The following is an 18,160-nucleotide window of genomic DNA, read 5'->3' on the forward strand; positions in this document are numbered from 1 at the left end:
GCACTGGGAGCAGGTGGGTAAAGTGTCTTGCCCAAGGACACAACGGCTGTGACTATGATGGCGGAAGCGGGGATCGAACCTGGAACCCTTAAGTTGCTGGCACGGCCGCCCTATACATAATGTTGTAAAAAACAATGTAAATTTAACACAACTAAGCTGCCAGATTTTTCCGTAACCAGTTTGACATCCCTGAAATAGAACACACTAGAACAGTGGTCCCCAACCTTTTTGTAGCTGCGGACCGGTCAACGCTTGAAAATGTGTCTTTTTTTTTTTTTTTTACATAAATAAATACAATCATGTGTGCTTACGGACTGTATCCCTGCAGGCTGTATTGATCTATATTGATATAGAATGTATATATTGTGTTTTTTATGTTGATTTCATAAAAAAATATATATATATATATTTATTTATTATTTTTTTAAATTCTTGTGCGGCCCGGTACCAATCGGTCCGCGGCCCGGTGGTTGGGGACCACTGCACTAGAATGTTGCTTTGCTCATGTACAGTGAAATTGAAACAATCCTTTTTTCCGTGCAAATATATACTTGTGGAATATTTACAAAATAGGTCAAATCTAGTAAAAATGATAGTTTATGTGCATTGCTGGAATGAGTGGTGATATTGTCGTGTCCGTGAAGTAGATCCACATTAGGTGAGTGTGCTTGTAGTGCGGGGGTCGGCAACCCGCGGCTCTAGAGCCGCTTAGCGCCGCCCTAGTGGCTCTCTGGAGATTTTTCAAAAATGTATGAAGAATGGAAAAAGATGAGGGGGAAAAAAAAATCTATTTTTTTGTTTTAGTATGGTTTCTGTAGGAGGACAAACATGACACAAACCTCCCTAATTGTTATAAATCACACTGTTTATATTAAACATGCTTCACTGATTCGAGTATTTGGCGAGCGCCCTTTTGTCCTACTTATTTTGGCGGTCCTTGAACTCACCGTATAGTTTGTTTGCATGTATAACTTTCTCCGACTTTCTAGGACGTGTTTTATGCCACTTTTTCTGTCTCATTTTTGTCCACCACACTTTTAACGTTGTGTGTGAATGCACAAAGGTGAGTTTTGTTGATGTTATTGACTTGTGTGGAGTGCTAATCAGACATATTTGGTCACTGCATGACTGCAAGCTAATCGATGCTAACATGCTATTTAGGCTAGCGATATGTACATATTGCATCATTATGCCTCATTTGTAGGTATATTTGAGTTCATTTAGTTTCCTTTAAGTCCTCTTAATTACATTTATATCTCATGACACATGTAATATGGCTTTTAATTTTTTGCGGCTCCAGACTGATTTGTTTTTGTATTTTTGGTCCAATATGGCTCTTTCAACATTTTGGGTTGCCGACCCCTGTTGTAGTGCAAAATAGTGTTCTGGAGTCTGTTCGTTGTTGATCTGGTGCACCTGTAGCGCCTCCCTGTGGGCAACAGGTGAAACATGGACTGTGTTTTGTTGCTGTTTGAGTGAGTGTGAGGTGTGTGTGTCCATCATCTTCTTTGTTGCTCTCCCTCGCCGTATATGTGATTACTTACATGCCCTCATCACAGCTGGCCGTTGAGTTACCTCAAGTGTTTATAGGAATCAGACAATAATTGGAAGTGAAAAATTCTTATTTGAACAACTTTTTTTTTAACTGGAAATCTCCCATAGAAAATATACAACATGAGGTGGCAAGAAATAAATCAATAATGAATAAAGCGAAAAAATGCATTGGACCAAAAAAATCACTTTCTATTCTTTACTGCTCACTAGTGCTACCATATCTGAGTTACGGTGCAAAAATATGGCTAAATAACTACAAAAGTACACGACATTCATTAACAGTGTTACAATAAAGATCAGTTGGAATAATACAAACCCCGTTTCCATATGAGTTGGGAAATTGTGTTAGATGTAAATATAAACGGAATGCAATGATTTGCAAATAATTTTCAACCCATATTCAGTTGAATATGCTACAGACAACATATTTGATGTTCAAACTGATAAACTTTTTTTTTTTTTTTTTGCAAATAATCATTAACTTTAGAATTTGATGCCAGCAACACGTGACAAAGAAGTTGGGAAAGGTGGCAATAAATACTGATAAAGTTGAGGAATGCTCATCAAACACTTATTTGGAACATCCCACAGGTGAACAGGCAAATTGGGAACAGGTGGGTGCCATGATTGGGTATAAAAGTAGATTCCGTGAAATGCTCAGTCATTCACAAACAAGGATGGGGCGAGGGTCACCACTTTGTCGACAAATGCGTGAGCAAATTGTTGAACAGTTTAAGAACAACCTTTCTCAACCAGCTATTGCAAGGAATTTAGGGATTTCACCATCTACGCTCCGTAATATCATCAAATGGTTCAGAGAATCTGGAGAAATCACTGCACGTAAGCAGCTAAGCCCGTGACCTTCGATCCCTCAGGCTGTACTGCATCAACAAGCGACATCAGTGTGTAAAGGATATCACCACATGGGCTCAGGAACACTTCAGAAACCCACTGTCAGTAACTATAGTTGGTCGCTACATCTGTAAGTGCAAGTTAAAACTCTCCTATGCAAGGCGAAAACCGTTTATCAACAACACCCAGAAACGCCGTCGGCTTCGCTGGGCCTGAGCTCATCTAAGATGGACTGATACAAAGTGGAAAAGTGGTCTGTGGTCTGACGAGTCCACATTTCAAATTGTTTTTGGAAACTGTGGACGTCGTGTCCTCCGGACCAAAGAGGAAAAGAAAGGATTGTTTTAGGCGCAAAGTTGAAAAGCCAGCATCTGTGATGGTATGGGGGTGTATTAGTGCCCAAGACATGGGTAACTTACACATCTGTGAAGGCGCCATTAATGCTGAAAGGTACATACAGGTTTTGGAGCAACATATGTTGCCATCCAAGCAACGTTACCATGGACGCCCCTGCTTATTTCAGCAAGACAATGCCAAGCCACGTGTTACATCAACGTGGCTTCATAGTAAAAGAGTGCGGGTACTAGACTGGCCTGCCTGTAGTCCAGACCTGTCTCCCATTGAAAATGTGTGGCGCATTATGAAGCCTAAAATAGCAGAAGGGAGACCCCCGGACTGTTGAACAACTTAAGCTGTACATCAAGCAAGAGTGGGAAAGAATTCCACCTGAGAAGCTTAAAAAATGTGTCTCCTCAGTTCCCAAACGTTTACTGAGTGTTGTTAAAAGGAAAGGCCATGTAACACAGTGGTGAACATGCCCTTTCCCAACTACTTTGGCACGTGTTGCAGCCATGAAATTCTAAGTTAATTATTATTTGCAAAAAAATAAATAAAGTTTATGACTTTGAACATCAAATATCAAATCTTTGTAGCATATTCAACTGAATATGGGTTGAAAAGGATTTGCAAATCATTGTATTCCGTTTATATTTACATCTAACACAATTTCCCAACTCAGAGGGAAATGGGGTTTGTACATAATGTTGGATATAGAGAACATTCAAACCCTTTATTTAATAAAAAAAAATTATTGAAATTCCACAATATAGTGAATTTGCAAACAGCTAAAATGATGCACAAAGCAAACTATACCCTGCTACCCAAGAACGTACAACAATTCTTCTCAACAAAGAGAAGAAATACTACCTCAGAGAAATATGTAACTTAAAACATTTGTATGCACGTACAACACTTAAAACTAGGGATGTCCTATAATGGCTTTTTGCCGATATCCGATATGCCGATATTGTCCAACTCTTTAATTACCAATACCGATATCAACCGATATATACAGTCGTGGAATCAACACATTATTATGCCTAATTTGGACAACCAGGTATGGTGAAGATAAGGTACTTTTTTAAAAAATGAATCAAATAAAATAAGATAAATAAATTAAAAACATTTTCTTGAATAAAAAAGAAAGTAAAACAATATAAAAACAGTTACATAGAAACTAGTAATGAATGAAAATTAGTCAAATTAACTGTTAAAAGTTAGTACTATTAGTGGAGCAGCAGCACGCACAATCATGTGTGCTTACGGACTGTATCCCTTGCAGACTGTATTGATATATATTGATATATAATGTAGGAACCAGAATATTAATAACAGAAAGAAACAACCCTTTTGTGTGAATGAGTGTAAATGGGGGAGGGAGGTTTTTTGGGTTGGTGCACTAATTGTAAGTGTATCTTGTGTTTTTTATGTGGATTTAATAAAAAAAATAAAAAAATAAAAAAACGATACTGATAATTAAAAAAACGATACCGATAATTTCCGATATTGCATTTTAACGCATTTATCGGCCGAAAATATCGGCAGACCGATATTATCGGACATCTCTACTTAAGACATTTAGTATATCAGTATGTGGAATGAAATGATGGAATGTAAGTAAAGGAATCAAACAATGTACTCATATTATCCAATTTAAGGAACCGTTCAAGCTCAAAGTGTTAGTTAGTTAGTTAGTTAGTTAGTTAGTTTATTATTTCCTTAGTCAGTAGTCAACAAAATAAACAAACAGTTGTACATTCATAAATTGAAAATGTTGCAGACCGAAAGGGTTTAGGCTGAAGCTGAACACTTATTGCGCCTAACCTTATAAACAATGTCAAATACAAGATGAACTTCCAAAAATTATGAAATTTCCTTTGCACAACATATTATAAATACACTTTGTACGCAACATAAACACTGTTCAATTATATACACAGTAAAGACATGTGCAATATCCTTGTACACGTGTTGGTTAAACCTTTGTACCAATTACTGTATATACCAGGGGTCACCAACGCGGTGCCCGCGGGCACCAGGTAGCCCGTAAGGACCAGATGAGTAGCCCGCTGGCCTGTTCTAAAAATAGCTCAAATAGCAGCACTTACCAGTGAGCTGCCTCTATTTTTTAAATTTTATTTAATTACCAGCAAGCTGGTCTCGCTTTGCTCGACATTTTTAATTCTAAGAGAGACAAAACTCAAATAGAATTTGAAAATCCAAGAAAATATTTGAAAGACTTGGTCTTCACTTGTTTAAATAAATTCATTAATTTTTTTTACTTTGCTTCTTACAACTTTCAGAAAGACAATTTTAGACAAAAAATACAACCTTAAAAATGATTTTAGGATTTTTAAACACATATACCTTTTTACCTTTTAAATTCCTTCCTCTTCTTTCCCGACAATTTAAATCAATGTTCAAGTACATTTATTTTTTTCATTGTAAAGAATAATAAATACATTTTAATTTAATTCTTCATTTTAGCTTCTGTTTTTTCGACGAATAATTTTTGTGAAATATGAAATATGATTTATGATTAAAATTCCAAAAAATTATTCTGGCAAATCTAGAAAATCTGTGGAATCAAATTTAAATCTTATTTCAAAGTCTTTTGAATTTCTTTTAAAATTTTTGTTCTGGAAAATCTAGAAAAAATAATGATTTGTCTTTGTTAGAAATATAGCTTTGTCCATCCATCCATTTTCTACGCGTATTCCCTTTGGGGTCACGGGGGCGCTGGAGCCTATCTCAGCTACAATCGGGTGGAAGGTGGGGTACACCCTGGACAAGTTGCCACCTCATCGCTTGGTCCAATTTGTTATATATTCTAACAAAGTGCAGATTGGATTTTAACCTATTTAAAACATGTCATCGAAATTCTAAAATTAATCTTAATCAGGAAAAATTACTAATTTATGTTCCATAAATAATTTTTTTTATTTTTTCAAAAAGATTTGAATTAGCTAGTTTTTCTCTTCTTTTTTTCGGTTGAATTTTGTATTTTAAAGAGTCGAAATTGAAGATAAACTATGTTTCAAAATTTAATAGTCATTTTTTTCGTGTTTTCTCCTCTTTTAAACCGTTCAATTAAGTGTGAATATCATTAATTATTAAAGGTAAATTGAGCAAATTGGCTATTTCTGGCAATTTATTTAAGTGTGTATCAAACTGGTAGCCCTTCGCATTAATCAGTACCCAAGAAGTAGCTCTTGCTTTCAAAAAGGTTGGTGACCCCTGGTATATACTATATACAAACAATTATACTTCCATTATTATTTATATCCCACATTTAGTTTGTAATTAACATTGATCATAGTATTAACTACTGTGTTGATTCAAGAGTGATATGTTTTTCCAAGACATTGGTCTCAAAGTGTTTTTTAAATGTGTGAATGGAACTGGAACATTTGAAGGAATCATCCAAGCTGTTCCACAGTTGAACCCCCCTGACAGAAACACATCTACTTTTTAAGCTCCTTCTTATGTTTGCTTTCTGAAAGACAGCTGAACCTCCGAGGTCATAGGGACTCTCCCTAGGTTTGAACCTCTCCTGTAGACACCCAGGCAGCATGTGGTTATGAGCTTTGTGCGTCACAAGAGCAGTGTTGAGGTCCACAAGATCGTGCAGTTTTTATGTTTTTAACTTAATAAACAGAGCGCTGGTACGGTGTTTACAAAGTACAAAGAAGGAGAACCATGATAAAAAATTCTGAACTTGTTGATAATTTTATTCATCTCATTATATCAGGGGTGTCCAAAGTGCGGCCCGGGGGCCATTTGTGGCCCGCAGGTCAAAATACGATGAAAAAAAAAAACATAAAAAGTGGTATAAAAGAGCAAAGAGGTGAAATGTAACTAGAAAATGTTGCATTATTTACTCTAATAACACAAAGCTGCCATGCAGGCTGTTTCTTTCTTTAAAAAATAATAATGAATCAAAATCAATGTCATTATGAATTATTGACCTATTCAAGGCTCCATTTACTTCACATTAAATATTCCACTTTGAGATATTTTGGGGGGAAAATGTTGCATATTTTTTGGTTGCCATTTAAAAAACAATTTTTTTTAAAAAAGGGCCTAAAACGAACAAACAAAAAACATAAGCAACAATAAAACTTATAATTGACGGATAGATCTGGGGCCGTACTTATCAAGCTTCTTAGAATTACTCCTAAGAAGTCTGCTAAGAGTTGACTTAAGAGTAAATAAATTCTTCGCTGAAAGCTGCACTTAAAAGTTAGTTATCAAGCGTCTTACTCACACTTTCAGCGAAGTGTAGGACTGAATCTTAAGTGTCACACTCAGAGCTGAGTTACGACATTACTATGTGCCGTGAACGCAATTTTAGGTGACGTCATTTCTGTGTCCATAGAAATGACCAATCACGGAAGGGAATCCGTTGTCTAAGAATAAAGAAATATCTTGGAAATATTTAAGTGGACAATGGGAGTGTATATTTTGACAATAAACTACAAAATAATACAAAACAAACTAGTCCCCGCCGGCACTCACGCTACCGCTCCCTCTCTTCTCTCGCCCACACACTCACTGACGTCACTCACCTCACGGCCACACACATACGCTACTGTCATAACATTTTCTTTCCAATTCATTAATTAGGCAACTCATTTGAAACTGGTGTGGGTGGCTCTATATATACTAGCCCACTGCAGACACATGCAGAAATCAACAAGGAATCGAAAAGTATTAAATCTGTGACAAAAATAATATCCGCTCTGTCTATATGATACCGTTTGATCAGCTGCTCGTCATCAAAAAAAAAAAAAAACATTGTTCCGTTCCCTGAACGTTCGCGCCCCCTGCTGGCAACTCCTAACCACTTAAGACACCTCTGAAGGTCTCTTGAATATCGTGGAGAGTAGGAGTGATTCTTAGACTTAAGAACGTTGATAAAAAAGCTTTTATTCTTAAGTTTGAGAGTAGGACTAAATTTCGCAAATTCTCAGGACTTAAGTGTAAAATGGCACTCTAAGAAGCTTGATAAGTACGGCCCCTGAAGTTGATCTTGAGACTATTGTGTTAAAAGTTTTAAAAAAATGTTGGATTTATTTTTTTTAAACTTTACTGAGCCGTACCCTTTTGGATCCCTAATAATTTTAGTGGGACTTTTTTTTTTTTAAGTGTCATTGCTCAAAAAAATAATGAATTAAAATCAATGTTGTTATGAGTTATTGGCCTTTTTAAGACTCCAATTATTATATAATCTCAAATATTCCACTTTAAAAAAATTTGGGGGAAAATATTGCATATTTTGTGTTTTTTTCCATAAAAAAAACACGGTTTTCCTCGACAAAAATGGCATACAACTTAAATCTTTAAAGGCGTTATATTGACAGATAGACCTAATGTTGATCTAGAGATTTAAACCTTGAATAATAATAATAATAATAATAATAATACTAAATAATGACACATTTGTAATATTTTTTTGGACCAAAACCTTTTGGGGTCCCCGGGATCAAGTCTGAGTGGAGGCCTAAATGTATCTTTTTTATACATACTGTATATTGTATATAATAAAAAATATCAAAATGGCCCCCGCTTGCTTTGATTTTTCAGTGTGCGGCCCTCGGTGGAAAAAGTTTGGGCACCCCTGCATTATATGAAATACAACTTATTTCGCTATTATTTTTATCATTTTTAAAAAAAAAAAATAATTTATGGAGTAAATTGTGTCCAAATTGAGAACAGGAAGTGAAAAAATGTGTTAGTAATTGCTATGAAGTGGAAATGGAGTTGGATTGAATAAGCTCTGCTTCCTCCTACTCCTTTTCGAACGTGTTGAAAAGAGAAACTGGAAATTGTGATGTATCACGTTGCATGCATGCATGTTCCAAATCAACTCAAAACATGAACCATATTAGCAGCCCCAGCTTGACCTTTAACCCATTCTGCAGGACCTGGACGCCTATCACGATGACGACAACAACGGCGTCGAGGGTGGGGAGCACTACCACGCCGCCGCCCCCTCCGGATGGGACGACCCCAGGAACGACGACGCTCCGCCTTTCTACGAGCGCAGCGGCGACGAGCCTGAGGACCACCGCCAGCAGGGTCCTAACGTGGGACGCGAGGACAGCTTTGTGTCCCCCGCCATGTTTGTGTGAGCATACCCCCAAGGCCTGTATGTATATATACATATATATACCGTGTATATGTCAACGTGTGTGTGTGTGTGTGTGTGTGTGTGTGTGTGTGTGTGTGTGTGTGTGTGTGTGTGTGTGTGTGTGTGTGTGTGTGTGTGTGTGTGTGTGTGTGTGCGTGCGTGCGTGCGTGCGTGCGTGCGTGCGTGCGTGCGTGCGTGTGTGTGTGTGCGCAAGGGTGGCTTGACAACGTGAATTTGGGAAAAATCGTCCACCTTATCGGCCTTTGTTTTTGTTGAGTTTTTTAGAGTTTTCAAATCTCGAGCCAGGAAAGTACAAAATGGTCCTCATGTAAACATTTTTGGGATTTGAAAGTGTCGCCAAGGCAATCATCATTTTATCAATAATTTATTAGTGTTGAATGTTACATCGGAAGAATTCAAAAGTAACGAAGTCTACTCTTCATGGAGCAGCTTACTTTTAGTGTTTGTTTTTTTATACTGCAGTCATTTTTCATTATTTTATTTTAGGATCATACTTTTTTTGTACCAGTAGTCAAATATTGAGTTTGATTGGCAGGATGATGCCACTTATTAGGGTGGATCTGGATTAAAATGTGCTACAATTCAATGAAAGATTATCCCCTGTACAAAAGACAAACAAACATGATGCTCGCAGGTCACAATCTAGGTCAAAGGTTGAACATGTCAATTATTTTAAGGCTTTTTTTTTTTTCAAGTGCATTTAATCATTTGTTTGTGCCAATGCTGTGAAATTACGTTTTGAAGGTTTATTTTTCATTGATTGCTAGTTATGATGTTAAATTTGCAAGTTCTTTCTGATTTTAATAAATGTTTAAATTGTCGCATCTTTTCAGGTTATTGTTTTCACTCCTTAGTTGTAACTCTGCCTTTTGTCCAGCAGATGGCAGTGTGGATTTAAAACGAAGGCGCTTTTGCAATGGATATCCGCACTGACGCAAAACATGCAACTAACAAAATATTTAAAACATTTATATATATATATATATTTATTTATATATATATTTTTTAATTTTATTTTAAATATCACAGTATTTTCTAATATTTATGTTTAAAACTATTGTGATATTTTGGGAATGTTTTTTCAAACATCAATTCAAATAAAAATAAGATAAAATATAGCTGTTTTTACATAGCATCTTTGATAATCAAAAAGCCATGTTTTTATTTTGTTTTCTTTGGATGAACACTTGAAGATGCATGAGAGTATATCACATGGTTCTGTAATATGCATGAAAAATATGTTAAACCAGGGGTTCTTAACCTTTTTGGCCAACTATTCCACTACAGAGGGGCCCGGGCCCCACTCAAATATTAGCACTGAATTAGTAATAATGTTCTTGATTTTTTTCATATTTAATAATTATAGTCTATCCTACAGTTTAATAGGATAAACCTTGTCAAGGATTATTTAACACATACAACTTAGGCTTAGTTCAGGCTGATCAGAAAAATAAGTACTCATCAAGTAAACTGCATATGAAAGACTCATAAATAACTGATTAAAATATTTTGCGCTAAAATAAATGAACTCAATTGCTTATAATAATACAAAACCAGTGAAGTTGGCACGTCGTGTAAATGGTAAATAAAAACAGAATACAATGATTTGCAAATCCTTTTCAACTTATATTCAATTGAATAGACTGCAAAGACAATATATTTAATGTTCGATCTGAGAAATTTGTTGTTTTTTTCAAATCATTAACTTAGAATTTAATGGCAGCAACACATTGCAAAAAAGTTGTCACAGGGGCATTTTTACCACTGTGTTACATGGCCTTTCCTTTTAACAACACTCAGTAAACTTTGGGGAACTGAGGAGACACATTTTTAAGCTTTTCATGTGGAATTCTTTCCCATTCTTGCTTCATGTGCAGCTTAAGTTGTTCAACAGTCCGGGGGTCTCCGTTGTGCTATTTTAGGCTTCATAATTCGCCACACATTTTCAATGGGAGACAGGTCTGGACTACAGGCAGGCCAGTCTAGTACCTGCACTCTTTTACTATGAAGCCACGTTGATGTAACACGTGGCTTGGCATTATTTTGCTGAAATAAGCAGGGGCGTCCATGGTAACGTTGCTTGGATGGCAACATATGTTGCTCCAAAACCTGTATGTACCTTTCAGCATTAATGGTGCCTTCACAGATGTGTAAGTTACCCATGTCTTGGGCACTAATACACCCCCATACCATCACAGATGCTGGCTTTTCAACCTTGCGCCTTTAACAATCCGGATGGTTCTTTTCCTCTTTGTTCAAGAGTACACGACGTCCACAGTTTCCAAAAACCATTTGAAATGTGGACTCGTCGGACCACAGAACACTTTTCCACTTTGCATCAGCCCATCTTAGATGAGCTCGGGCCCAGCGAAGCCGGCAGCCTTTCTGGGTGTTGTTGATAAATGGCTTTCGCTTTGCATAGTAGAGTTTTAACTTGCACTTACAGATGTAGCGACAAATTTTAGGCACTGACAGTGGTTTTCTGAAGGGTTCCTGAGCCCATGTGGTGATGTCCTTTACACACTGATGTCGCTTTTTGATGCAGGAACGCCTGAGGGATCAAAAGTCACGGGCTTAGCCGCAAATTTTGGCAAAAAAAGTTATTTTTTTGGTGGTTCTGTGTATTTTTTTTTACATTTATTGCGCCGTCAGGTGCGTGTCAGAGTGAAACACTGCAGGGATGTAGCAGCAGAGGGCGTCAAATATTGCGGAAATTATTTAGTGTCACGAAATGAAGCATGTTTTATTGTAAGTTTTTGAGCTGGAGTATGTTGACAACTATATGTAGACGTATTATTTTGGCTTGTTACGTCGGAAAAACTGACATCAAAACGACTCAATTGCATGCACCTGGACACAGCCGCCGCACAGGTCCTTGCTAGCAGTCATGGTGCCTCTCGTTTAGTCGGTCATACTCGCTTTATACACGACTCTGGTTTGATATTGTCATTGCTGCCACAAGTGGTAGAAAAGTGTATTACAACCTAGTAAAAACAGATCTTTTTTGGCAGCCCTCCGGGGGGGAACCGATGGTTCAAATAACACTTATTGAACATCATAATTAGGAGGGAAAAAAACCTCAATTGAAATATAGTAATCGTATAATACAAGAATTAATGGAGGTGGACTAGTAAAATTATACAGGAGATATGTTAATATACTGTATGATCAATGTGAAAAACAAACAAGACTAAAAAACACTCGGGGACATCAAAACGCATCAATTGAAATAATTTTAATCAGCGCCTTAAGTCACTCAGCATGCAGTTTAAAATTATAAAAGGATGTTGCTGAATAGACGATTAGTTTAATATTTTTTATTACACAGTGGTTGTGTGTCTATCTGTGTTGGCCCTGCGATGAGGTAGCGACTTGTCCAGTGTGTACCCCGCCTTCTGCCCAATTTCAGCTGGGATAGGCTCCAGCACCTCCCGCGATCCTAAAAGGGACAAGCGGTAGAAAATGGACGGAGATTATGTTAATACGTATATGTTCAATGTGAAAAAACAAACACAAATATAAAATACTAAGAGACACCAAAACGCGTCAATTGAATTCATTTTAATCAGAGCCTTAAGTCACTCAGCATGCAGTTTAAAATTATAAAAGGATGTTGATGAATACACGATAAGTTTGATATTTGTTATTACTATTGTGAGTTGAAACAGTTGTGTGTCTATCTGTGTTGGCCCTGCGATGAGGTAGCGACTTGTCCAGTGTGTACCCCGCCTTCCGCCCGAATGCAGCTGGGATAGGCTCCAGCACCCCCGCGACCCTGAAAGGGACAAGCGGTAGAAAATGGATGGATGGATATATGTTCAATGTGAAAAAACAAACACGACTATAAAATACTAAGGGACACCAAAATGCATCAATTGAATTAATTTTAATCAGCGCCTTAAGTCACTCAGCATGCAGTTTAAAGTTATAAAAGGATGTTGATGAATAGACGATAAATGTAATATTTTTTATTACTATTGTGAGTTTAAACAGTGGTGATGTCTATCTGTGTTGGCCCTGTGATGAGGTGGTGACTTGTCCAGGGTGTACCCCGCCTTCTGCCCGAGTGCAGCTGGGATAGGCTCCAGCACCCCCGTGACCCCGAAAGGGACAAGCGGTAGAAAATGGATGGATGGATGGAGATATGTTAATGTGAAAACACAAACACGAATATAAAATACTAAGGGACACCAAAACGCATCAGTTTAATTAATTTTAATCAGCGCCTAAAGTCAGTCAGAATGCAGTTTAAAATTATAAAAGGATGTTGATGAATAGACGATAAATGTAATATTTTTTATTACTATTGTGAGTTTAAACAGTTGTGTGTCTATCTGTGTTGGCCCTGCGATGAGGTGGCGACTTGTCCAGGGTGTACCCTGCCTTCCGCCCGAGTGCAGCTGGGATAGGCTCCAGCACCCCCATGACCCCGAAAGGGACAAGCGGTAGAAAATGGATGGGATGGATGGAGATATGTTAATATATGTTCAATGTGAAAAAACAAACACGACTATAAAATACTAAGGGACACCAAAATGTATCAATTGAATTAATTTTAATCAGCGCCTAAAGTCACTCAGCATGCAGTTTAAAGTTATAAAAGGATGTTGCTGAATAGACGATAAGTTTAATATTTGTTATTACTATTGTGAGTTTAAACAGTTGTGTGTCTATCTGTGTTGGCCCTGTGATGAGGTGGTGACTTGTCCAGGGTGTTCCCTGCCTTCCGCCCGAGTGCAGCTGAGATAGGCTCCAGCACCCCCGCGACCCTGAAAGGGACAAGCGGTAGAAAATGGATGGATGGATATATGTTCAATGTGAAAAAACAAACACGACTATAAAATACTAAGGGACACCAAAATGCATCAATTGAATTAATTTTAATCAGCGCCTTAAGTCACTCAGCATGCAGTTTAAAGTTATAAAAGGATGTTGCTGAATAGACGATAAGTTTAATATTTGTTATTACTATTGTGAGTTGAAACAGTTGTGTGTCTATCTGTGTTGGCCCTGTGATGAGGTGGTGACTTGTCCAGGGTGTACCCCGCCTTCCGCCCGAATGCAGCTGGTATAGGCTCCAGCACCCCCGCGACCCTGAAAGGGACAAGCTGTAGAAAATGGATGGATGGATATATGTTCAATGTGAAAAAACAAACACGACTATAAAATACTAAGGGAAACCAAAGTGCATCAATTGAATTAATTTTAATCAGCGCCTAAAGTCACTCAGCATGCAGTTTAAAGTTATAAGAGGATGTTGCTGAATAGACGATAAGTTTAATCTTTTTTATTACTATTGTGAGTTTAAACAGTTGTGTGTCTATCTGTGTTGGCCCTGTGATGAGGTGGTGACTTGTCCAGGGTGTACCCCGCCTTCCGCCCGAATGCAGCTGGGATAGGCTCCAGCACCCCCGTCACCCCGAAAGGGACAAGCAGTAGAAAATGGATGGATGGATATATGTTCAATGTGAAAAAACAAACACGACTATAAAATACTAAGGGACACCAAAATGCATCAATTGAATTAATTTTAATCAGCGCCTTAAGTCACTCAGCATGCAGTTTAAAGTTATAAAAGGATGTTGATGAATAGACGATAAATGTAATATTTTTTATTACTATTGTGAGTTTAAACAGTTGTGTGTCTATCTGTGTTGGCCCTGCGATGAGGTGGCGACTTGTCCAGGGTGTACCCCGCCTTCCGCCCGAATGCAGCTGGGATAGGCTCCAGCACCCCCCGTGACCCCGAAAGGGACAAGCGGTAGAAAATGGATGGGATGGATAGAGATATGTTAATATATGTTCAATGTGAAAAAACAAACACGACTATAAAATACTAAGGGACACCAAAATGCATCAATTGAATTAATTTTAATCAGCGCCTTAAGTCACTCAGCATGCAGTTTAAAGTTATAAAAGGATGTTGATGAATAGACGATAAATGTAATATTTTTTATTACTATTGTGAGTTTAAACAGTTGTGTGTCTATCTGTGTTGGCCCTGCGATGAGGTGGCGACTTGTCCAGGGTGTACCCTGCCTTCCGCCCGAGTGCAGCTGGGATAGGCTCCAGCACCCCCCGTGACCCCGAAAGGGACAAGCGGTAGAAAATGGATGGGATGGATGGAGATATGTTAATATATGTTCAATGTGAAAAAACAAACACGACTATAAAATACTAAGGGACACCAAAATGCATCAATTGAATTAATTTTAATCAGCGCCTAAAGTCACTCAGCATGCAGTTTAAAATTATAAAAGGATGTTGCTGAATAGACGATAAGTTTAATATTTTTTATTACTATTGTGAGTTGAAACAGTTGTGTGTCTATCTGTGTTGGCCCTGCGATGAGGTGGCGACTTGTCCAGGGTGTACCCCGCCTTCCGCCCGAATGCAGCTGGGATAGGCTCCAGCACCCCCCGTGACCCCGAAAGGGACAAGCGGTTGAAAACAAATAGATGGATGAAGCAATAAAAATGTACTTTGAAAAAAATTGTTACCATATTTTTCTCTTTTTTTTGGAACAGGAAAGAATTAGAAAAATGTGGAAGTACATGTTTTTCATTAGACGTCAATGCTAAGCAGATCAGCATGTGCACAACTGCCTGCCAGAGTGAAGCGGCCTCCTCCTCCTCCTCCTCCTCCTCCTCCTGTTCCTCCTCTCTCCTGGTCTGACTCATCTATTTCTATCTAAAGCTGCACATCGTCCAATGGTGTACTCACGCTGCATGACAAGTCCTCCAGCGCACGATGAGAGAGAGAGAAAAAAGAAAAGAGGCCATATTTAGCCCAACATGATTCATTTCCTGCACGGAGACTGACTGCGCCAAAAAGGATTTAAATATCTTTTCCTGTAAATTCTCTTCTACAATTAGTCACATGTGTGCCTGCACTGTCCACTGTGGGGTGAGACACAAGTACTACTACGCCAGGGGTCACCAACGCGGTGCCCGCGGGCACCAGGTAGCCCGTAAGGACCAGATGAGTAGCCCGCTGGTCTGTTCTAAAAATAGCTCAAATAGCAGCACTTACCAGTGAGCTGCCTCTATTTTTTTAATTGTATTTATTTACTAGCAAGCTGGTCTCGCTTTGCCCGACATTTTTAATTCTAAGAGAGACAAAACTCAAATAGAATTTGAAAATCCAAGAAAATATTTTAAAGACTTGGTCTTCACTTGTTTAAATAAATTCATAATTTGTTTTACTTTGCTTCTTATAACTTTCATAAAGACAATTTTAGAGAAAAGATACAACCTTAAAAATGATTTTAGGATTTTTAAACAAATATACCTTTTTACCTTTTAAATTCCTTCCTCTTCTTTCCTGACAATTTAAATCAATGTTCAAGTAAAAAAAAAATTATTATTGTAAAGAATAATAAATACATTTTAATTTAATTCTTCATTTTAGCTTCTGTTTTTTCGACAAAGAATATTTGTGAAATATTTCTTCAAACTTATTATGATTAAAATTCAAAAAAATTATTCTGGAAAATCTAGAAAATCTGTAGAATCAAATTTAAATCTTATTTCAAAGTCTTTTGAATTTCTTTTAAAAAATTTGTTCTGGAAAATCTAGAAGAAATAATGATTTGTCTTTGTTAGAAATATAGCTTGGTCCAATTTGTTATATATTCCAACAAAGTGCAGATTGGATTTTAACCTATTTAAAACATGTCATCAAAATTCTAAAATTAATCTTAATCAGGAAAAATTACTAATGATGTTCCTTATATTCTTTTTTGAATTTTTTCAAAAAAGATTAAAATTAGCTAGTTTTTCTCTTCTTTTTTTCGGTTGAATTTTGAATTTTAAAGAGTCGAAATTGAAGATAAACTCTGTTTCAAAATGTAATAGTCATTTTTTTCGTGTTTTCTCCTCTTTTAAACCGATTAATTAAGTGTAAATATCATTAATTATTAATAATAACATAGAGTTAAAGGTAAATTGAGCATATTGGCTATTTCTGGCAATTTATTTAAGTGTGTATCAAACTGGTAGCCCTTCGCATTAATCACTACCCAAGAAGTAGCTCTTGCTTTCAAAAAGGTTGGTGACCCCTGTACTACGCCATCGTGGCAAAATAGATGCGATATAGACATGAGCGTTTCACTAATAATATTAACATAGCGATATATTGTAGGATTAACCCATCGATATCAAACATTGTCCAATGAAACTTCCCGCGGCGTGACAAAAATCATCTTCTGAGCCATCAAAAATGAAAATAAAAACGTTTGCTTGCTATAGCTAGCCGTTATATCGCCAAGTATTGTAGGTGAGGTTTTTCCGTCCAATTAGGGTTGTACGGTATACCGGTACTAGTATAGTACCGCAATACTAATGAATCATATTCGGTACTATACTGCCTCTAAAAAGTACCGGTCCCCACCCCCCACCATACTTGCCAACCTTGAGACCTCCGAATTGGGGAGATGGGGGGGAGGGGTGTTGGGGGCATGGTTGCGGGGGCGGGGTTGAGGTGCAGGCAGCATACCCCTTCCCCTTCGAGCTTTTCTGGATGAAATTAAATTCTTTTTTCCAACCATTTTGGAACTTGCAAGTGTATTTATTAGGGATGTCCGATAATATCGGCTATCGGCCGATAAATGCGTTAAAATGTAATATCGGAAATTATCGGTATCGTTTTTTTGTTTGTTTTTTTTTTGTTTTTTTTTAATTAAATCAACATAAAAAACACAAGATACACTTACAATTAATGCACCAACCCCCAAAAAAACCCCTCCTCATTCACACAAAAGGGTTGTTTCTTTCTGTTATTAATATTCTGGTTCCTACATTATATATCACTATATATCAATACAGTCTGCAAGGGATACAGTCCGTAAGCACACATGATTGTGCGTGCTGCTGGTCCACTAATAGTACTAACCTTTAACAGTTAATGTTAATCATTTTCATTAATTACTAGTTTCTATGTAACTGTTTTTATATTGTTGTACTTTCTTTTTTATTCAAGAAAATGTTTTTAATTTATTTATCTTATTTTATTTTATAATTTTTTTTTAAAAGTACCTTATCTTCACCATACCTGGTTGTCCAAATTAGACATAATAATGTGTTAATTCCCCCGACTGTATATATAGGTTGATATCGGTATCGGTTGGTATTGGTAATTAAAGAGTTGGACAATATCGGATATCGGCAAAAAGCCATTATCGGACATCCCTAGTATTTATTCTTCTTACTCGTCATCGCCATGTCTCTTCTTTGTTCTTCTGATTCGTCTCCTTCTTGTTGT

The 18,160-nt window shown here is 37.2% G+C and overlaps 1 protein-coding gene across 1 annotated transcript in view; it reads left to right on the top strand.

The window, feature by feature from the left end:
• Positions 1–9,720, top strand: part of si:ch73-22o12.1 (nectin-2) — a 357,045-nt gene extending 347,325 nt beyond the window's left edge. The window contains exon 10 of the mRNA XM_062063883.1: positions 8,670–9,720. Coding sequence (XP_061919867.1) covers positions 8,670–8,879 — 210 coding nt within the window. The 3' untranslated portion in view covers positions 8,880–9,720. The remainder of the gene's footprint in view (positions 1–8,669) is intronic.
• The last annotated feature ends 8,440 nt before the right edge of the window (positions 9,721–18,160 follow it).

This window comes from Entelurus aequoreus, linkage group LG11 (genome assembly GCF_033978785.1).
Source record: "Entelurus aequoreus isolate RoL-2023_Sb linkage group LG11, RoL_Eaeq_v1.1, whole genome shotgun sequence".
Classification (NCBI taxonomy): domain Eukaryota; kingdom Metazoa; phylum Chordata; class Actinopteri; order Syngnathiformes; family Syngnathidae; genus Entelurus; species Entelurus aequoreus.